The sequence below is a fragment of the Nerophis ophidion genome, linkage group LG02 (assembly GCF_033978795.1).
Source record: "Nerophis ophidion isolate RoL-2023_Sa linkage group LG02, RoL_Noph_v1.0, whole genome shotgun sequence".
Classification (NCBI taxonomy): domain Eukaryota; kingdom Metazoa; phylum Chordata; class Actinopteri; order Syngnathiformes; family Syngnathidae; genus Nerophis; species Nerophis ophidion.
Window position 1 is genome coordinate 72,555,928 of NC_084612.1, and position 23,480 is coordinate 72,579,407.

General features: G+C 41.4%; 1 protein-coding gene across 1 annotated transcript in view; it reads right to left on the reverse strand.

The window, feature by feature from the left end:
- The window catches only part of asic1b (acid-sensing (proton-gated) ion channel 1b), a 401,531-nt gene extending 378,292 nt beyond the window's left edge, over positions 1-23,239 (reverse strand). Inside the window, exon 1 of the mRNA XM_061890082.1 lies at positions 22,288-23,239. Coding sequence (XP_061746066.1) covers positions 22,288-22,649 — 362 coding nt within the window. The 5' untranslated portion in view covers positions 22,650-23,239. The remainder of the gene's footprint in view (positions 1-22,287) is intronic.
- Between the last annotated feature and the right edge of the window lie 241 nt (positions 23,240-23,480).

Below are 23,480 nucleotides of genomic sequence, written 5' to 3' on the forward strand. Positions count from 1 at the left end.
GCTATCCCCGTTTGAATAAGAAAATCTCATTTCAGCAGGCCTTTAAAACCCTGAATATGTTGACTCCGAGTTAAGATCAGGATTAAAAGCCGCAATCGATGGAGCGCTGATTCTACCATTCACTGCAGCGAGCAAGGACATAAAAGGTCAACTTGCTTTGCCCAGCTGGACCCGAAAATGTTAACGTGTGTTTATGGGGCATAAAAACACTTTCTTTAAGAAGAAAAGGAAAATAATATTGGACTGAAGTGAGACAAAACTGCATGAGTTACTGCATAAGTTTGAATACTGAAGTTTATTAATGCACTTTTTTTGGAATTTTGCCTATCTTTCACAACAACTACGGATTTTAAAAATGATCAAAAACGCTTGAAAGATGTGAGTAATAGGAGTCATAATTGTAGCCGTCAAAGCCCTCTAAAACAACTTCAAAACTCTCCATCAACGTTTCAGTAACAGACGCTTTCATAACAATATGTAATATTTACCATGCTTTGGTCATTTTTAATCATTGCCTGCACAGATTTCTTCAGTGAAATGATTTGTATCCATAGCAACACACTTCCTACTACCAGAAACAAATGCAAGTGCGCGCTAATCATGGCAGAATAGATAACAGACCACGAGACAACAACTTTTGGACAAATGAGGATTCAAAACCTTATACTTTTGAAGCTGAATATACTGAGGATGAAGAGTGAGACGAGAGAGTGGAGATGAAAGGAAGACGCAGCAAATGTGTTAGAATAATTAAGTATATTATATCATCATAACTGTATGCTTAAGGGCCGTTACTATAAAGTATTGTCAATTTGTGCTGAAGTGGTATTTTTATATTTTTTATCAGTGTTTTGTTCAGACTCTGCCTGCTGACTGCCAAGGCCGAACATTGGGCATTGGGTACCGGGACGAGACCAAACAGAGACTGGGTGATGGCACCAGTACTCGGGATGCTGACTACCAAGGCCGAACGTTGGGTTCCGGGACCAGACAAAGCAGAGACTGGGTGATAGCACCAAGTGTCAACATATTTGCATTTTTGTATAATCATATATCGTGTCTAAGTGGAGTTGTCGGGTCTACCCCCTTACCTCAGAGACAGTGATGTAATAGGAGCTCTCCTAATAAATAGAGGAGGTACGCGGGCTTGATTTTTTAGAACGTAGTTTGGATCTGTAACTAGACTACAGCCAAAACACGTGTCTCCTCATGAGCTAAATTGAACCCTGTCTCTGCATGTTTCCTTGCTTCTTGTCTGATTATTAGATGTCATCAGTGTTTGAATCTGACAAAATGTCAAACTTGGAGCCATGCTATTTCGACATACCGTATTTCCTTGAATTGCCGCCGGGCATATAGTATGCACCTGCCTGGAATTACTGCCGGGTCAAACTTTGTGACGTCACGAGTGACACTTTCCCTGTCATCATTTTCAAAATGGAGGAGGCTGATTTCAATAATTTGAAATCGCATTAAGGGAAGAAGATTAAGAGCTATTCAGTAGGATTTAAGGTCCAAGCTATTGAATATACTAAAAAGAACAGTAAGCAGCTATGTTTTATTAATATAGCTGTGGAGCCAACGTTCTGACAGACCAAGATGGCGGAGAGGAGGAGTAAAAGAGCGACCTGGACTGAGGTTTTATTGACAAATAAACAAAGTCAAACTGCTCAAGCCATGTCCTTCCTTGGTGGTCCAGGGGAACCCGCAAGACGACAGCTTAAGACCCGTCACAATACCGTAGCTGCGTGTCTTAAATATGAGTCATTAAATGACTCCCGCCTCCTGGTGGTAGAGGGCGCTAGTGATTCTTCTTGCGACTACTCGGCTGCAGAAGAAGTGAAATGAGTGACGTGGTTGTGCTGGGACGGATATGACGCGGCAGGTGCACGACGGACCTTTGCTGGCTATGTAAACAACCGGGCTGAAATAAAGCATGTTCCAGTCCTAAATACCCAGTGTATTATTTATACAACAACACAATAACACTTCATGTTGGCAGTGGTGGGATAAAGAGATCACCCACGGAGCAGAACGGGAGGGGGAGTTGTCCGAGGATAGTTCTGTCGTCGCCCGCACTCGAGTAGCTGAGGTAACTGATAGCAGCGGTCTGATAGCAGTTTTCTAAACTGGACTTTCAATCGAAGCATTAGGTAATAAAGGAAGATCTCCATCAAGACAGAGACTTTTAAAACTGAAGAAAGATAAGGAAGACTTCTATAAACAAGTTATCGATGCTTTTGATCAGAAGGAACTGGCATGGATTTAATTTATAAGTAAAGGTAAGACCATGATAACGTTTTTTTATTAAATGTGCTTTTCATGATGGTATCCTTACATCACACTCAAATTTTTACTGCATACCTTTGGTAAGTGCCGGAGTGAGAAGAGGTTTTAAAATATTTAGCGCATGCTTAATTTTACCGCATACCTTTGGGAGTGAGAAGAGGTTTTAAATTAACTAGCTCCCAATTCAAGGAAATACGATAAATGGAGTGCATACCCAAATAAACCGGAAAAATGCACCGACAATGATAACGATACAAATAATGTAATATGATTGTTCATGTTTTTCAGTCGGTACAGATTGATGTCGTATGGCAGTGTTGTGCTTTACTAACGCGTTTCGTGTTGTAGTAGAAGCTAGCCTATATCTATCTTGCAGTAGCTAGCTTTTACTGCTAATACCAAAGCGTGTTGATGTTTTAGTACACAAACAGACTCAAACAAACGGCTTAAAAAAAATCATCATAGGTCTTCTTTAATAAGCAATGAGTGAGAATAAGTCCACAGTGTGTATGGGGCGGCATAGCTCGGTTGGTAGAGTGGCCGTGCCAGCAACTTGAGGGTTGCAGGTTCGATTCCCGCTTGTGCCATTCTAGTCACTGCCGTTGTGTCCTTGGGCAAGACACTTTACCCACCTGCTCCCAGTGCCACCCACACTGGTTTAAATGTAACTTAGATATTGGGTGTCACTATGTAAAGCGCTTTGAGTCACTTGAGAAAAAGTGCTATATAAATATAATTCACTAATTCACAGTGTCCCTGCCGGGTTTTCTTGAAAATGTATGAATAACCAACGACTGACTTGCAAAACCGTTTATTAGCAACTTTATTATTATTCCTACAACTCGTGACAGTCCTAAGACCTTCTGATGAATGCATCTCAGACCTTAGTGAAGGTCCAAGCCCTCTCAACGCGCTTAGTATTTACGGCTTGAAATGCAATTATCTACAAGCGATAAAAGATGCCATAATTATTCTCACAAAACATCGTTTTTTTTTTTTTCTTTGCCAGCCACTCAGGCAAATCATATTGTTAATCATATATCTGCTGTACAGAGAGACTTTAGAAACGACAAGTGTTGGATACTTCGCTTGTTGCCTTATTTCTGTTTGACTTGATTAAAAAGGGATTTTTAGAGGATATCTACTTATTAGTAATTATGACAACAGGACATCTGCTGATTGGTTTGTTGACAAATTAGAAGTTGCTGGCAGTCTTCAAAGTACCACAAAGCTGCCACAAATAATTGGAAGATGTGGGAAGAACTGTGGACACTTTTGTGATTTGGTCAACATCGGACTGTCTTGCCCTGCAGGATGAATTTGAGGACCAGTCATTGACAATTTAGAGTGAAAAGCTAATTTTATTTTCACTCGCATACAAAACATTCTAACTTGGATTGTTTCCCTGGCTTCGAGACTCCAGAGTCCAGTCCATAGTGGATCTAACATAACAGTGAGAGTCCAGTCCATAGTGGATCTAACATTATAGTGAGAGTCCAGTCCATAGTGGATCTAACGTAACAGTGAGAGTCCAGTCCATAGTGGATCTAACATAATAATGAGAGTCCAGTCCATAGTGGATCTAACTTAATAGTGAGAGTTCAGTCCATAGTGGATCTAACATTATAGTGAGAGTCCAGTCCATAGTGGATCTAACAGAGTGAGAGTCCAGTCCATAGTGGATCTAACATTATAATGAGAGTCCAGTCCAAAGTGGATCTAACATGCTGTAATATTGTGAGAGTCCAGTCCATAGTGGATCAAACATAATAATGAGAGTCCAGTCCATAGTGGATCTAACATAATAGTGAGAGTCCAGTCCATAGTGGATCCAACATAAGAGTGAGAGTCCAGTCCATAGTGGATCTAACATAATAGTGAGAGTCCAGTCCATAGTGGATCTAACATAATAGTGAGAGTCCAGCCCTTAGTGGATCTAACATAATAGTGAGAGTCCAGTCCATTGTGGATCTAACATAATAGTGAGAGTCCAGTCCATAGTGGATTTAACATTATAGTGAGAAGCCAGTCCATAGTGGATCTAACATCATAGTGAGAGTCCAGTCCATAGTGGATCTAACATAATATTGAGAGTACAGTCCATAGTGGATCTAACATAATAGTGAGAGTCCAGTCCATAGTGGATCTAACATAATAGTGAGAGTCCAGTCCATAGTGGATCTAACATAATAGTGAGAGTCCAGTCCATAGTGGATCTAACATAATAGTGAGAGTCCAGTCCATAGTGGATCCAACATAATAGTGAGAGAGTCCAGTCCATAGCGGATTTAACATTATAGTGAGGGTCCAGTCCATAGTGGATCTAACATAATAGTGAGAGTCCAGTCCATAGTGGATCTAACGTAACAGTGAGAGTCCAGTCCATAGTGGATCCAACATTTTTCGTTAAATTGTACTCTTGTCATTTAGATGTAAAATATGTGCTGTAACGACACAATTTCCCCGTTTGTGGAATAAATAAAAGTATCATATCCTGTCACGCTTGACATTAGTGTTGATCCTCGATCCTTCAGCAAGTCTGAGCTTGTGCCGGGATTTTCTCCAGGTCGCGCCGTAAGGGCAACATTACAAACCGGAGCCACAAATATAGTGCGCCGCGTCTACTCCAAGTCAAGTCTCCCGACACGGTGGCTCCGCGTGTGGCGGCTTAAGTGCTCTCCTGGCAGCTCTGTGTTGCTTATAAAAGCGCAGGCTTGGGACGTAATTCATTTAACTAAAAGGAGAACCCCATAACAGGCCAGTCGTATGTCATATTTCCCCGAGTAACCATAATGATGTCGCACCACCTCCGAGGGGCCAGAGTTGTGGAATGGCTGGGAGCGGCGTGCACGGACAGAGTAATTGGCCCGTTCTGCGTTGACCTGCCATTCCCAACGCTTTTACAAGCGTTACCAACGATGCAAGGGCCTTGCAAATTGAAGTGAGACAAGATGGTAGACAAATATATTATACATACAAACCCCGTTTCCATATGAGTTGGGAAATTGTGTTAGATGTAAATATAAACAGAATACAATGATTTACAAATCATTTTCAACTTATAATCAGTTGAATGCACTACAAAGACAAGATATTTGATGTTCAAACTCATAAACATTATTATTTTTTGTGCAAATAACTTAGAATTTCACGGCTGCAACACGTGCCAAAGTAGTTGAGAAAGGGCATGTTCACCACTGTGTTAGATCACCTTTTCTTTTAACAACACTCAATAAACGTTTGGGAACTGAGGAAACTAATTGTTGAAGCTTTGAAAGTGGAATTCTTTCCCATTCTTGTTTTATGTAGAGCTTCAGTCGTTCAACAGTCCGGGGTCTCCACCGTTGTATTTTACGCTTCATAATGCGCCACACATTTTCCATGGGAGACAGGTCTGGACTGCAGGCGGGCCAGGAAAGTACCCGCACGCTTGTTTTGCGAAGCCACGCTGTTGTAACACGTGCTGAATGTTACTTGGCATTGTCTTGCTGAAATAAGCAGGGGCGTCCATGGAATAGTCAGCGCTTAGATGGCTGTATGTACCTTTCAGCATTAATGGTGCCTTCACAGATGTGTAAGTTACCCATGTCTTGGGCACTAATGCACTCCCATACCATCACAGATGCTGGCTTTTGAACTTTGCGTCGGTAACAGTCTGGATGGTTCGCTTCCCCTTTGGTCTGGATGACACAATGTCGAATATTTCCCCCAAAAATTTCAAATGTGGACTCGTCAGACCACAGAACACTTTTCCACTTTGCATCAGTCCATCTTTGATGATCTCGGGCCCAGAGAAGCCGGTGGCGTTTCTGGATGTTGTTGATAAATGGCTTTCGCTTTGCATAGTAGAGCTTTAACTTGCACTTACAGATGTAGCGACCAACTGTTTTTAGTAACAGCGGATTTCTGAACTGTTCCTGAGCCCATGTGGTGATATCCTTTAGAGATTGATGTCGGTTTTTGATACAGTGCCGTCTGAGGGATCGAAGGTCACGGTCATTCAATGTTGGTTTGAATGATTCTCTGAAAAATTTTGATGATATTATGGACCATAGATGTTGAAATCCCTAAATTTCTTGCAATAGCACTTTGAGAAACGTTGTTCTTAAACTGTTTGATGTAGGATGGTTAGATAGGTAGACAGATAGATAGTACTTTATTGATTTTTCAGGAGAGTTCCTTTAGAAAATTCTAGTATCAGTGTACCGTGTACCTGCACGGAGCGAACTTGTCCAAAAGATGGCGCCCTAGCACAAAGTAACACACCATTCCAGTGTTTCTGCTTGGGTTTGATGTATACTATCTGACACAAAACATTGTGGCCGCAAACGAAGCAAAATCCATGAATTAGCCGCACCGTTTTATAAGCCGCAGGATTCAAAGTGAAGGAAAAATGCGGCGTTTTAGTGAAGTGAAGTGAATTATATTTATATAGCGCTTTTCTCAAGTGACTCAAAGCGCTTTACATAGTGAAACCCAATATCTAAGTTACATCCAAACCAGTGTGGGTGGCACTGGGAGCAGGTGGGTAAAGTGTCTTGCCCAAGGACACAACGGCAGTGACTAGGATGGCGGAAGCGGGAATCGGACCTGCAACCCTCAAGTTGCTGGCACGGCCACTCTACCAACCGAGCTATGCCGGTTATAGTCAAGAATTTGCAGCACTACGCAATATGGTATTGCCTCCGGTCTTTTGTAGGTGACTTCAGCAGGCTTGCCCAGATTTTGGAGCTAGAGTTGGAAAACTGTTAGAATAATTATGTATATATTATCAGACTAATTTTAGTATCCCTAAAGTCAGTTGCTTTAGTTATTAGCAATAATGCTCAAGTTAGACTTTTTCTAATCTATGCAAGGACAAAACTTCTGCCACAGATGTTAGCCCGCTAACAGCCAGAGACTTCAAGGACCTCAATAAAATAAGATGACAACACGCAGACGAAGCGGGGACAATGCGAAATCACAAGGCCCCCCAACCCATTCTGTCATGTATTGTGCGAACTGGACCTCATTTGCATAATATATGTGACCACTCCTTTTAGAGGCGGCCTCAGTGATGTTGACTATGGAACTCTGAATAAAAAGAGGGACGCGAGAACTGAACTTTAGAGCGTAGGGCGAGACTGTGACTGAGTGTACAGATCCATGCGTTCTCCTCATGAGCAAAATTGAACTCTGTCAGGTATATGTGAAGCACTCTCTCGTGTACTCGGGGTTAACATTACATTGAATCCTCTTTTGCTGCTTTTTGGGGTCTCTGGGGATGGGTCAGGATTACCTGTCGGTGGTCAAAGGCTCATTGCCTTTTCAACCTTATTAGCGCGCCGCTTGATCCTCTTGAAATGGAAGGAAGCTGCCCCACCCACAGTTTCACACTGGGTAAAAGACGTTTTATATCATCTCAAACTACAAAAATTAGACTTGTGATGAGGGGTTCTGAAAGGAAGTTTTATCGGGTGTGGAGGTGTTTTCTGACCTATTTTGACCAACCATCAACAAAGGTACAACAGTGATTTTAATTTTTTTAACAGTATTCTGGTTGGTTTACATACTGAAGGTCTACGTACAGTATATTTATGTTTTATGTTATTACTGTATAAGTGACAGTCTAAGCAAAGTTTAGTTTTTTGGGGGGTTTTTTTGTGTGTGTTCCTTTTTGTGGTGGATGTTCTTTCTCTTCTATGTATAAGTATTGTTATTTCTATTTTAGCTTTATTTGATTTCATTTAATTTTTCTCTCTTTGAAAAAAAAAAGTTTATTGCTGTTTTTCTGTTCTGTTCATCTCTGTCTAAACATTAATAAAAAAAATCAGACACTAAAATTGAACTCTGTCTCTGCATGGTTCCTTGCTTCTTGTCTGATTAAAAGATGTCATCAGCGTTTGAACCTGACAAATAAGCGTAAAATCACAACTGTGTCTATTTTGAAAGGGAATTTTACATGTTGACATGACTTTTAGGTCCAGAACTATGGAATGAGTTTCAATTTTGTAAACACTCAACTGGTGAGGTGGGGATTTTTGGAGCCGCATTGAAGTCTCGGGCATTGTGAACATGAACGAGTGGTTTACGCACGGGAATTTATGTGAAAAATAATTAAAAAACAGGCCAAACAGCATTTTCGAGTCCAAGTTGGCGCAGAGTGAGGGGAGATTTTTCAGGGGGACGCACTTCATGGCGGATAAACACCACATTAGCAGACAATTATTCAAAAAACAACCTTCCTTGTCAATTTTAACACCAGTGACTTAATCAAAACAAAATGGAGCAATTGACTTGTTATGTTCTGCACCGCAAAGCGTGACGGGGACTCACAAACGCACAATAAGAGAATGATTGATTTTCTTCTAGTTGTGTGTTGCCACAGACTCCGTGTGAGCTGCTCCATCCACCGGAGGCTTGCACTTAAGAGTGTCCGGTAGTTTGAAACCCTGTACCGTCACCACATCGCAAACTGTCTTTGCGGCACTGAATTTGAATATACAGTAGCCAATAAATGTGTGTCATATCCGTTTTTTGGATTGCTATAAACCAGGGGTGTCCAAAGTGCGGCCCGGGGGCAATTTGTGGCCCTCAACTAATCGCCACACATTCTGCAAAAATTGCAAAATGCATAATATTGCAAAAATTAAAAAAAACATTTAAAAAAAGTGGAATAAGGTGAAATTTAATGAGGAAAAAGTGGCAATGTTGACACAAAGCTGCCAGGCAGGCAGTTTTTTTGTTCCTTTTGTCTTTATTTTCTTTTTTTTCCATTGCTAAAAAAAGACAAAAAAATCTATGTTATAATGAATTATTACTTAAAAAATATCACTTTAAAATGTTTTATGTGGAAAAAATATTGCATATGTTGTGTGGTTGCCATATAAAAACAAAGATTTGACAAAAGAGCATTAAAAAAAATAATAATAACAGTTCAAACTTAAAATCGATACATATATGGGAAGTTGATCTTGAAATTTAAGTGTTAAAGTAAAAAAAATAATAATAAAAATGTATCACTTTATGAGTGGGGAACCTTTTGAGACTCAAATATATTTAGTAGGATTTTATTTAGCTTTTCACTGTGATTACTCAAAAATATTAAATAATTAAAATCAATGGTGTCCTGCATTATTGATCTTTGAGGGCTTTAATTGCTAAAAAGGAACTCTCCTGAAGGAATAAATAAAATACTTTCTATCCAACTAAATACTGCATATTTCAGTTTTACTATAAAAAACAAAGTTGTTTTTGACAGAAAAGGCATACAACTTTTTTTTTTTACTTTATATCAACCTCAAGTTGATACAGAGATTTACTGTAAGCATCCATCCATCCATCCATTTTCTACCGCTTATTCCCTTTCGGGGTCGCGGGAGGTGCTGGCGCCTTTCTCAGCTACAATCGGGCGGAAGGCGGGGTACACCCTGGACAAGTCGCCACCTCATCGCAGGGCCAACACAGATAGTTTATTTTATTTTTTTTATTTTTTTTACTGTAAGCATTAAATAAAAAATATTAATAATAATGTGACATTGAATAATTTAGTGACTGAGACCCTCTGCTCCACAGGAGCCCTAAGGATTAAAAGAAAAAACATTTTGTTATGGTTTTAAAATGAAAAATATCAAAATGGCCACCGCATGCTTAAATTTTTCCGTGTGCGGCCCTCTGTGGAAAAAGTTTGGACACCCCTGCTCTAAACTAAAATACAAGATACCATGCCAACTTTACTTACAAAGCCTTTAAAACCAACTACGGTTGAAAAACAAAAAGGGCTGCACGCCACAAACAAGTAAACAAGACTTTTGGGAAGGCCATTCTAAAACCTTCATTCTAGCCTGATTTAGCCATTCCTTTAACACTTGTTGACGTGTGTTTGGGGTCATTGTCCTGATGACTGTAAGTTGTCCTGAAGAATCTGGAGGTAATCCTTTTTCATTGTCCCATTTACTCTCTGTAAAGCAAAACAGGCCCAGAGCATAATACTACCACCACCATTCTTGGCAGTAGGTGTGGTGTTCCTGTGATTAAAGGCCTCACCTTTTCTCCTCCAAACATATTGCTGGGTATTATGGCTCATTTTTTGTTTCATCTAACCGCAGAACTTTCCTCCAGAAGGTCTTAACTTTGTCCATGTGATCAGCAGCAAACTTTAGACGAGCCTTAAGGTGTCGCTTCTGGACCAAGGGATTGAACTTTCACAGTATCATGTTGGACCCGCTCGACATCCATTGCTTTCGGTCCCCTAGAGGGGGGTGCCCACATCTGAGGTCCTCTCCAAGGTTTCTCATAGTCAGCATTGTCACTGGCGTCCCACTGGATGTGAATTCTCCCTGCCCACTGGGTGTGAGTTTTCCTTGCCCTTTTGTGGGTTCTTCCGAGGATGTCGTAGTCGTAATGATTTGTGCAGTCCTTTGAGACATTTGTGATTTGGGGCTATATAAATAAACATTGATTGATATATAGGGAAATAAATAATCAAGGGCAGGTGCGTGTGATCAAAGCAGAGACAGGTGACACTAAATGGGTAACTATGACAACGGAAACAAAACAAGGAAGTGCCACAAAGAACTGAGGAAGACAAATACTAGACAGAATGTGATAGACAGAACCAAAACCAGAATATGCCATGATCCAAGACGTGGATCATGACAGTCTGAAAGTCACTACAAGAAGCACTTAATTAACATGCCACCAAGATCTTCTACACCACGTGTCAAACTGAAGACTAGAGGCCAGATGTAGACCGCCATTAGCTGAAAATAATCTGTGTCGGTAAAGCAAAATTATTTATTTAGATTTTGAATGAAAAAAAAAATAATGCAAAGTAAGTAACAATTAATTACCATATTTTACATAATGTATGGTGCATATATGTACGTTGTGAAATGAGCTATTTAGACAAAAAGATTCTGTAAATGTTTATTTACGTACTTTAATTGTTTCCTAGCAACGTCAGCAACAAGGCAGTAAAACGGCTGATCAAACAAAACAGAAGTTACTAGCTGCGGAAGCTAAGTCTCCAATCAGCTAAACAGACTCAATAACTCCACAGTGACGTTTTGGTGAATTTACTGAAGAATTAGTGAAACTGAAACTGACGGCGTGGCGCAGTGGGAGAGTGGCCGTGCGAAACCCGAGCGTCCCTGGTTCAATTCCCACCTAGTACTAACCTCGTCAGGTACGTTGTGTCCTGAGCAAGACACTTCAGCCTTGCTCCTGATAGGTGCTGGTTGGCGCCTTGCATGGCAGCTCCCTCCATCAGTGTGTGTGAATGGGTAAATGTGGAAGTAGTGTCAAAGCGCTTTGAGTACCTTGAAGGTAGAAAAGCGCTACACAAGTACAGCCCATTTAAACAATGCATTTAAACAAATTGGAGATTGGGAATCTTTGGACACATCATGATTCGATTACAATTCTTGAAGTGATTGCCGTATTTTTCGGATAATAAATCGCTCCGGAGTATAAGTCGCACCGGTCGAAAATGCATGATAAAGAAGTAAAAAAACATAGATACGTCGCACTGGAGTATAAGTCGCATTTTGGGGGGAAATTTATTTGATAAAACCCAACACCAGGAATAGACATTTGAAAGGCAATTTAAAATAAATAAAGAATAGTGAACAACAGGCTGAATAAGTGTACGTTATATGCAGAGGTGGGTAGTAACGCGCTACATTTACTTGAGTAACTTTTGGGATAAATTGTACTTCTACGAGTAGTTTTCATGCAACATACTTTTACTTGAGTATATTTATAGAGAAGAAACGCTACTTTTACTCCGCTCCATTTATCTACATTCAGCTCGCTACTCGCTACTTTTTTTTTAATCGATCTGTTAACGTTTGTTTTGGTTTATGACAGAGCTTCAAAGTAGGATCTACGCATGCCCGCGTTCCACCAATCACATGCAGTCGCTGGTGACGTTGGACCAATCAAACAGAGCCAGGCGGTCACATGACCCGACTTAAAGAAGTTGAAAAACGTACTGGGGTGTTAACATTTAGTGGTCAATTGTACGGAATATGTACAATCTTCTAATAAACGTATCAATCAATCAATCAATCAAAAGTGTAAAGGAAAAAAGACACTTTTTATTTCAACTGTACTTCCCGTCAAAAGCCTAAAAGACTGATCGCACAGTTCCTGTCTTCACAATAAAAGCGCCGCTCCATCGCGCCTGCGCTAACAAAATAAGAGTCTCCCAAAGCCAGAGCAAACAAGCTAGCAAGCCACGGAGTTTGCCGCCAATGTATTTCTTGTAAAGTGTATAAAAACCAATATGGAAGCTGGACGGATAAGATGCCAAAAACCAACGACTTTCATGTGGTATTAGACAGAAAAGAGGAACTTTTTTTTCTCCTCCATTTGAAAACGTGGACGTCTGATTTGAATGAATGTATGAATGAATGAATGGGTTTATTTTGAGCCATGCAAACAAAACAAGAGAATGACATAAAATACAAAAGAAATATATAAATACATTATTTTTACACCTACATTGAAAACATTACATGTGACTAATCTTTTGTAGATGTCAAGATTGGCTCAAAAAGGGAGTGGGAAGAAGTAAACTTATTAGGTCCCACCCCTATACATATACAATATATATATACAATATATAATACAATAATATATATAATATAATTCAATTCAGTGGTTGCTGCTATATATTGTCTATATATAATACATTTAAATTCACACACACTTACATATATACATATGTACACACACACACATTATATATATATATATATATATATATATATATATATATATATATATATATATATATATATATATATATATATATATATATATATATATATATATATATATATATATATATATATATATATACACACACATACACACACAATCACATACATACACACATGCATATACCCAAAATACACACATATCCATCACACACACACACACCTATATAAATACAATATATATAATAGTATATATAATATACACTTTTGTCTAAACATTATTAACAATTTATGGTGCCTATGGGAACAAGCTTTCATTTTGACTGTGATATTAGTGGATCTGTGGCTGTGGAGCTATTGCCCCTGATCAACAGGACCTGAGGACCACTCTTGCTATGTGTCCTATGCTGTGCATTAAAAGATTTCAATCAATGCAAGTCATCAGAATCAGGTAATACACCAACTTATAGTCTTGTCTTCATGAAAGATAGAAATCTATGTGTTAAACATGCATGTATATTCATTAAAACACCTTTAACATGTCAACAAAAACGGCACAATAAATACATATAAATTATATACTGTATATATAAATGTATGTATATGTCTTGATTGGATTATCCAGAGAATAGTGCTCGATACCGTGGTAGAGCGCAATATGTAGGTGTGGGAAAAATCACAAGACTACTTCATCTCTACAGAACTGTTTCATGAGGGGTTCCCAATGATTGAGGGAACCCCTCATGAAACAGTTCTGTAGAGATGAAGTAGTCTTGTGATTTTTCCCACACCTACATAAATGTATGTATATGTATATATATATATATATATATATTTATATATATATGATATGTGTATGTATATGTATATATGAGGTAGATCACCTCGACTTGGTCATTTATCAAGTAATTGATTAACGTTGAAAAACTTACCATTCGCTGTGTTCTTGCCCGAACGCATCCACGGAAGAACAAATGCCCAGCAAGCGTCACAGTATGCATGTTCAAAATAAACCGGAACCAACTAACAATTGACTATGACGACTCGGAAACATTTCAACATGAGGACAAAACAGACATGGACGATGTCATCTCTGAATGAGCTCATTGCAGGATTTTATAAGAGCTTTTAAAAAAAAATGTAATCTAAAACAAATGTATTAACGATGGGTTAACGCAGCCAAATCTGCTGCAGTGATTTGTTAGCTTGCTCTGTAAAAAAAAAAAAAAAGTCGTCACTCCGACCCCGAGCGTGTTGTCTGATATCAGCGAGCTTACATCTGAAAAGGTTGTCGACCTCCACCAGGTTTGATTTAAAACCCTCAAGAGAAATGTGCTCGAGATCTACGGATCCAATTCAAGTCCTTAACTCGTTGGACCTTTTTTTTTTTTTTTTTCCCCGCCTCTATCTCAGTGTGGGAGTTGGGGAAGAAACACACTGTGGACGTCTCCCTTGAGGCCGGAGGGAAGGAAGCAGCATGCAGTGGGGTTGGGTAGCAACAGGGATGACAAGAGTTAATCAGTGCGACTGCTCTGTAGCTTAACAAACAGCTCTAATTACACGCGGATAAAGTCTTGCTCATCACGTCGCTTATGAGGCCCGCGCTAATTGCCTCCAGTCACCAAAATGTTCAAGATGGCAACAATTTTGCTTCATCCGTGTTTAAATGCCTACGCAAAGCCACTACTAGCGACCACGCAGTCTGATAGTTTATATATCAATGATGAAATATTAACATTGCAACACATGCCAATACGGCCGCTTTAGTTTACTAAATTGCAATTTGAAATTTCCCGCGGAGTTTCCTGTTGAAACCCCTCCGACTTTAAGGTACTATTTAACTCACTAAAACACTAGCAACCCAATAAGCAGAAAAGGGACTTCCCAGATTTATCCTAGTAAATGTGTCTAAAAACATCTGAATCGCTCCCAATGCAATCGCCTTTTTTTTCTTTCTAGTCCTTCACTCTAACTTTCCTCATCCATGAATCGTTCATCCTCGCTCAAATTAATTAATATTCCCTCCAGTCACCAAAATGTTCAAGATGGCAACAATTTTGCTTCATCCGTGTTTAAAGGCCTACTGAAAGCCACTACTAGCGACCACGCAGTCTGATGGTTTATAAATCAATGATGAAATATTAACATTGCAACACATGCCAATACGGCCGCTTTAGTTCACTAAATTGCAATTTGAAATTTCCCGCGGAGTTTCCTGTTGAAACCCCTCCGACTTTAAGGTACTATTTAACTCACTAAAACACTAGCAACCCAATAAGCAGAAAAGGGACTTCCCACATTTATCCTAGTAAATGTGTCTAAAAACATCTGAATCACTCCCAATGCAATCGCCTTTTTTTTCTTTCTAGTCCTTCACTCTAACTTTCCTCATCCACGAATCGTTCATCTTCGCTCAAATTAATGGGGAAATTGTTGCTTTCTCGGTCCAAATAGCTCTTGCTGCTGGTGGCTATGATTGTAAACAATGTGAGGATGTGAGGAGCTCCACAACCTGTGACGTCACGAGCACATCGTCTGCTACTTCCGGTGTGTTTATGTTGTGTTACGGTGTGGATGTTCTCCTGAAATGTGTTTGTTATTCTTGTTTGGTGTGGGTTGACAGTGTGGCGCATATTAGGAACAGTGTTAAAGGCCTACTGAAACACGCAGTCTGATGGTTTACATATCAATGATGAAATCTTAACATTGCAACACATGCCAATACGGCCGGTTTAGTTTACTAAATTGCAATTTTAAATTTCCCACGGAGTTTCCTGTTGAAAAAGTCGCGGAATGATGACGCGTGTTTGTGATTTTATTGTTGGAGGGGACATATTAGCCCAGCTTCACTTACGGCTAAAAGTCGTCTTTTTTCATCGCGCAATTACACAGTATTTTGGACATCTGTGTTGCTGAATCTTTTGCCATTTGTTCAATTAATAACGGAGAAGTCAAAGTAGAAAGATGGAGGTGGGAAGCTTTTAGCCACACAAACACATGGTGTTTCCTTGTTTAAAATTCCCGGAGGTGAAGCTTTACTATGGATCAGAGCGGTCAAGCGAACATGGATCCCGACTACATGTCAACCGTCAGTTTTTGGTGAGAAAATTGTGGTAATAAGTCGCCTCTTACCGGAGATCAGCGGAGCCAGCGTCCTGCTGCAGCTGCCGTGACTTCTCTCAGAGACTCTGGCGTCAAAACACCCATGGCCACACCCCTCCGACTTTAAGGTACTATTTAACTCACTAAAACACTAGCAACACAATAAACTGATAAGGGATTACCCTGAATTATCCTAGTAAAGGTGTCTGAAAACATCTGAATAACTCCCAATGCAATCGCCTTTCTTTTTTTTCCCCTCTAGTCCTTCACTCTAAATTTCCTCATCCACGAATTTTTCATCCTCGCTCAAATTAATGGGGAAATTGTTGCTTTCTCTGTCCAAATAGCTCTTGCTGCTGGTGGCTATGATTGTAAACAATGTGAGGATGTGAGGAGCTCCACAACCCGTGACGTCACGTGCACATCGTCTGCTACTTCCGGTGTGTTTATGTTGTGTGTGCAGTTGTGCACTGAGCTCCAAAAGCCGTTGATGTTATTGTAGCGTCCTGGAAAAGTAAGTGCTGCAAGGGATTCTGGGTATTTGTTCTGTTATATTTATGTTGTGTTACGGTGTGGATGTTTTACCGAAATGTGTTTGTTATTCTTGTTTGGTGTGGGTTGACAGTGTGGCGCATATTAGGAACAGTGTTAAAGGCCTACTGAAACACGCAGTCTGATCGTTTATGTATCAATGATGAAATCTTAACTTTGCAACACATGCCAATACGGCCTTTTTAAGTTTACTAAATTGCAATTTTGAATTTCGACCAAAAGTTGCGAACTTTATCGGCGATGTTCTCTACTAAATCCTTTCAGCGAAAATATGGCAATATCGCGAAATGATCAAGTATGACACATAGAATGGACCTGCTATCCCCGTTTGAATAAGAAAATCTCATTTCAGTGGGCCTTTAAAGTTGTTTATACGGCCACCCTCAGTGTGACATGTATGGCTGTTGACCAAGTATGACCTGCATTCACTATTATATACATATATATATATATATATATATATATATATATACATATATATATACGGGAGAATGGTTGCCCCGGGAAACTTTCGAAGGGGCACTGAAATTCCAAAGTCTCCCGGGAAAATCGGGAGGGTTGGCAAGTATGGAAAGATTGTGTTCCTTCTACCCCTTTTCAGACTTGCTGACTCGTGCAAATGTAATAATGTGACGTACTATTGTCAGGCATGATCAAAATAAACTTAAAAAGAAGAATATCGGCCCCTCCGTGGAAAGCGTAATCCAATCAAAGCATCAAAAGCGCTGCGACAGCATCTCTTATGCTTTCCAGGTCAATTTATGACCTGCAATACAGTCGGATGTAAAGTCGTGGTCAAAAGTTTACATACACTTGTAAAGAACATAATGTCATGGCTGTCTTGAGTTTCCAATCATTTCTACAACTCTTATTTTTTTGTGATAGAGTGATTGGTCACAAAAAACATTCACGAAGTTTGGTTCTTTTATGAATTTATTAATGGTCTACTGAAAATGTGAGCAAATCTGCTGGGTCAAAAGTATACATACAGCAATGTTTATATTTGCTTACATGTCCCTTGGCAAGTTTCACTGCAATAAGGCGCTTTTGGGAGCCATCGCATTTTTGACTGGTGGACAATGCTGAAGAAACAAGTCCACATCAGAAAACCAACAAATTTAGCTGAACTGCACCAATATTTTCAAGAGGAGTGGTCAAAAATTAAACCAGAATCTACCAAAAGATTTGCTCACATTTTCAGTAGACCCATAATAAATTCAGAAAAGAACCAAACTTCATGAATGTTTTCTGTGACCAACAAGTACGTGCTCCAATCCCTCTTTCACAAAAAAAAAAAACAGGAGCTATAGAAATGATTGGAAACTCAAGACACCCATGACATTATGTTCTTTACAAGTGTATGTAAACTTTTGACCACGACTGTGTACTCACTTTACAGAGATGTTGTGCATGTGTTTATGTCACAGGAGGGCGTAGGACAGGAGCTCCAAGCTGCACCAGAACTGCGCCTCGGGGCTTCGCAGCGTGGGTCGATCAATACGCTAAAAATACCCCGTTATGTTTTCAAGACGCCATTTAGACGTGTTGTGTCGATGCGCCAGCGAGAAGGACCAACATCTGCGCACGTGAGCAGAAAAAAATTCTGTTTCCGCAGAGAAATTACATGTTGTTGTTTTTTTTCCATGGCTGCAGTGCTCAAAGCGTGGCAGGGCTCGAAAAAGGCGGAAGAAACGGGAGGCGGGTAGTTATTTTAAAAGCTCCAATATTGGGATCGTAATATCGGATGATGATGAGGAGGCAAGGAAGTGCTCCTCTTTGTCATTTAATATAAAGTGGCGGTCGAGGCTTTTATTCATCATATAATACCAAGTTATAACAGTCAGGGGTTTTTTCCCCCAGGATAAAGGTTAACGGCAAGGACCCTAAAAGGTTCCGCATGTTTGCTCCCGTGTTGTTTGTGGCAGCGTGGCGTAAGCGAGACAGGTGTCGGAACACTGCTTTGCACTCAAGGCGCGACATGGAGGACTCGAAGTTGCAGACGTCTCCTTTCTGTTGCTCAACATGCAAACGAGGATGAGAAATGAAAGTGAGGGCTCATAATGTGGATTTGTTGTTGACACATCAGATCATTAACACCACTAAGGACTTTCTGGGCCTGATCTACTAAGATCCAAATACCACGCACTAAACACTGTGTAGAGCATTAAATACATATATAAAGGGGAGAATGCATGTAGGAGCCAGGCTGCCCCACAACAAGAAGATAGAGGAAAAAGAAGTAACTTATTCACATCTCTGTCTAAATCTATATATATATATATATATATATATATATATATATATATATATATATATATACACACATATATACACACACACATATATATATATATATACATACATACATACATACAAACACACATACATATATACACACATATATACACACACATTATATATATATATATATATATATATATACACACACACACACACACATATATACACATATATAAACACATACACACATACATATACACACATACATACATATATATATATATATATATATATATATATATATATATATACACATATACATATATACACACACACACACACACACACATACATAATATATATGTATACACACACACATTATATATATCTATGTGTGTTTATATATATATATATATATATATATATATATATATATATATATATATATATATATATATATATATACATACATACATACGTGTGTGTGTGGGGGGGGGAATCACAAGACTACTTCATCTCTACAGAACTGTTTCATGAGGGGTTCCCTCAATCGTCAGAAGATTTTTTTCAAAAATCTGACGGTCTGGACCGCAGGCGGGCCAGGAAAGTACCCGCCTATGCTGGAAAATAAATTAAAACCTCAACATCCTGTTCGATTTTAAATTATCAATATGAGTGTAAATACAGAGTGAATAGACTACCTAGTTTATATGAATAGACAGCTGGTTACACTGTGCTTGTATGTAAATAGACCGGCAGATGTCTCCATATTGTGTATGCACAGAGATGTTTATATTGTGCTTGTATGCCTCTCAGTGTAGACTGTACGTAATGTGTGCATGTGAATAAACCGTTGTTTACATTGTGTATGGGAATGGAAAGTTATTTTAAGTGTGTTCTTAAATGTACAGACATATTTACATTGTGCATGTACAGTATGGACATGTACAGATGTGCATTTACATACTGTACATCAGGGGCATCAAACTATTTTTCATACATAAACACATATACATGTTAAGTGCTTCACTCTAACTTTCCTCATCCATAAATATTTTATCCTCGCTCAAATTAATGGGGAAATTGTTGCTTTCTCGGTCCAAATCGCTCTTGCTGCTGCTGGCTATGATTATAAACAATGTTCAGATGAGGAGCCCTACAACCCGTGACGTCACGCGCACATCGTCTGCTACTTCCGTTACAGGCAAGGCTTTTTTAATTAGCGACCAAAAGTTGCGAACTTTATCATCGATGTTCTCTACTAAATCCTTTCAGTAAAAATATGGCAATATCGCGAAATGATCAAGTATGACACATAGAATGGACCTGCTATCTCATTTCAGTAGGCCTTTAAATCAACAAAAATCATTCCCGGGCGCAGCCACCGCTGCTGCTCAGTGCTCCCCTCACTTCCCAGGGGGTGATCAAGGGTGATGGGTCAAATGCAGAGAATAATTTCGCCACTCCTCGTGTGTGAGTGTGTGAGACAATCATTGGGACTTTAACTTTTACTATGCACATAGTTAGTTTACGGGCTTCACGGTGGCAGAGGGGTTAGTGCGTCTGCCTCACAATACGAAGGTCCTGCAGTCCTGGGTTCAAATCCAGGCTCGGAGTGGAGTTTGCATGTCCTCCCCGTGAATGCGTGGGTTCCCTCTGGGTACTCCGGCTTCCTCCCACTTCCAAAAACATGAACCTGGGGATAGGTTGATTGGCAACACTAAATTGGCCCTAGTGTGTGAATGTTGTCTGTCTATCTGTGTTGGCCCTGCGATGAGGTGGCGACTTGTCCAGGGTGTACACCACCTTCCGCCCGATTGTAGCTGAGATAGGCGCCAGCGCCCCCCGCTACCCCGTAAGGGACAAGCGGTAGGAAATGGATGGATGGATGGTGTGAATGTGAGTGTGAATGTTGTCCGTCTATCTGTGTTGGCCCTGCGATGAGGTGGCGACTTGTCCAGGGTGTACCCCGCCTTCCGCCCGATTGAAGCTGAGATAGGCGCCAGCGCCCCCCGCGACCCTGTAAGGGACAAGCGGTAGAAAATGGATGGATGGATGGTGTGAGTGTGAATGTTGTCTGTCTATCTGTGTTGGCCCTGCGATGAGGTGGCGACTTGTCCAGGGTGTACCCCGCCTTCCGCCCGATTGTAGCTGAGATAGGCGCCACCGCCCCCCACGAACCCGTAAGGGACAAGCGGTAGAAAATGGATGGATGGATGGTGTGAGTGTGAATGTTGTCTGTCTATCTGTGTTGGCCCTGCGATGAGGTGGCGACTTGTCCAGGGTGTACCCCGCCTTCCGCCCGATTGAAGCTGAGATAGGCGCCAGCGCCCCCCGCGACCCTGTAAGGGACAAGCGGTAGAAAATGGATGGATGGTGTGAATGTGAGTGTGAATGTTGTCTGTCTATCTGTGTTGGCCCTGCGATGAGGTGGCGACTTGTCCAGGGTGTACCCCGCCTTCCGCCCGATTGTAGCTGAGATAGGCGCCAGCGCCCCCCGCGACCCCGTAAGGGACAAGCGGTAGAAAATGGATGGATGGATGGTGTGAATGTGAGTGTGAATGTTGTCCGTCTATCTGTGTTGGCCCTGCGATGAGGTGGCGACTTGTCCAGGGTGTACCCCGCCTTCCGCCCGATTGTAGCTGAGCTAGGCGCCAGCACCCCCCGCGACCCCGTAAGGGACAAGCGGTAGAAAATGGATGGTGTGAATGTGAGTGTGAATGTTGTCCATCTATCTGTGTTGGCCCTGCGATGAGGTGGCGACTTGTCCAGGGTGTACCCCGCCTTCCGCCCGATTGTAGCTGAGCTAGGCGCCAGCGCCCCCCGCGACCCCGTAAGGGACAAGCGGTAGAAAATGGATGGATGGTGTGAATGTGAGTGTGAATGTTGTCCGTCTATCTGTGTTGGCCCTGCGATGAGGTGGCGACTTGTCCAGGGTGTACCCCGCCTTCCGCCCGATTGAAGCTGAAATAGGCGCCAGCGCCACCCGCGACCCCAAAAGGGGTAGAAAATGAATGAATGGATTGTTACTTTAGTGGAGTAAGCACATTTTTATTGTGTTGTTTTAATGCAATATTTCTTATCTAAGAGTATTTTTCCCTTTTTAAAAAAAAAAGTGTTGAAAGGCGAGCACCGATTGAATTGATTTCTACTCATTTTAAAAATGGGACGTTGCTTCGAGATACGAGTGTTTTGAGTTAAGAGCTCCGCCATGGAACCAAGTGAGCTCGTAAGTCGAGGTAGTGCTGTATGTCTCAACTTTCAGACAAGTATTTAAAAAAAAAATAAAAAAAAAAATAAAAACAATCACGCACCTGTACCACGAGGTAGTACTGTGTGTCTCAACTTTCAGACAAGTATTAAAAAAAAATTACAAATAAAAATAAAAACAACCACGCACCTGCCGTTGAGCAAGGCAAGCAGCTCCCCGGCGTGGTACAGGTCGTTGCGCGTCACCCTGCTGAAGCGGAAGGCGTTGAGGTTGCAGAAGGTGACCGCCGGGAAGACCATGAGCGGGGCGGACACCTCGTCCAGCTTGGTGATGTGCGGGTACTGGAAGTAGAACTGCACGCGGTCCACGCAGACCAGGGCCAGCACGCCCACGGAGCCCAGGAAGAAGAGGCTCCACAGGGTCCGCTTGACGCACATGCGCTCGTAGGTGAACATGTGCGAGATGCCGTGCAGCGTGGAGCGGCTGGCGAACACCTCGATGGGAGCCGGTCTCCGGTAGTCCGGGTCCTCGGAGTCCGCTTTCAGCGCCATGGTGGCAGCGTGGAAGTGGGGCGCGAAATGCAGAAACGGAGCGAGGATGAGAGGAGGGGGGTCCGAAGTGGGGGGGGTGTGTAGGTTACGAAGAGTCTGCAAGTTCACGCCCTTGCGTGGATCTCATGGAGCCGCGTCAATGTCGCTGCATTTGAACGCAACACGCTGCGTTTGAACGCAACACGAAGAGGCGGTGGGGGATTTCGCAGCCTTTTTGGTGGGAATTAAAAAAAATTAAAAAAATCAAGGCTGCCGGAGAAAGAGCTGCATCATGACAGGCTGTCACCCGGCCGGCATCTCCTCACCTCCGCGGATAAAAAAAAAATAATCCCCGAGGAGGACAAGAACCCCACCTGGGTTTCTTTTTTTTTGTGGTTGGGGTGGAAAGGCGGACAATCCCAGCTGGAGACAACCGAGCGGAGAGCATCCAGGGCTGCCGTGCTGATGCTGACCGATCGATGCGATCGGAAGGGGGGAGAGCGACAACAGGACGGTGGGGGTTTTCTTACGCCAGGTGACGACGTCAGCTGTCATTCCGACACGCCGAGCACACTTTTCAACCACCGCACGTGAACGCACCAAATGCACACAGCCGGTTAGCGTTTGCACAATCAGGAGCCAAACTGCCAAGACTGAGAGCTCATTTCCACCTGGTGCGGTTGGCCGATCATGACGTCAGGCTGCCAACTGGGGGTCACTATATAATGGGGTGGGTCAGAGGCGTGTATGGCCGATTCGGCAGTGTTGCCAACTTAGAAAGTAGCTATAACGGCTGACTTAAAAGTCGCCAGAAGTCGTTAGATTTCGTCATCGCCTCATTTGCATAATTGA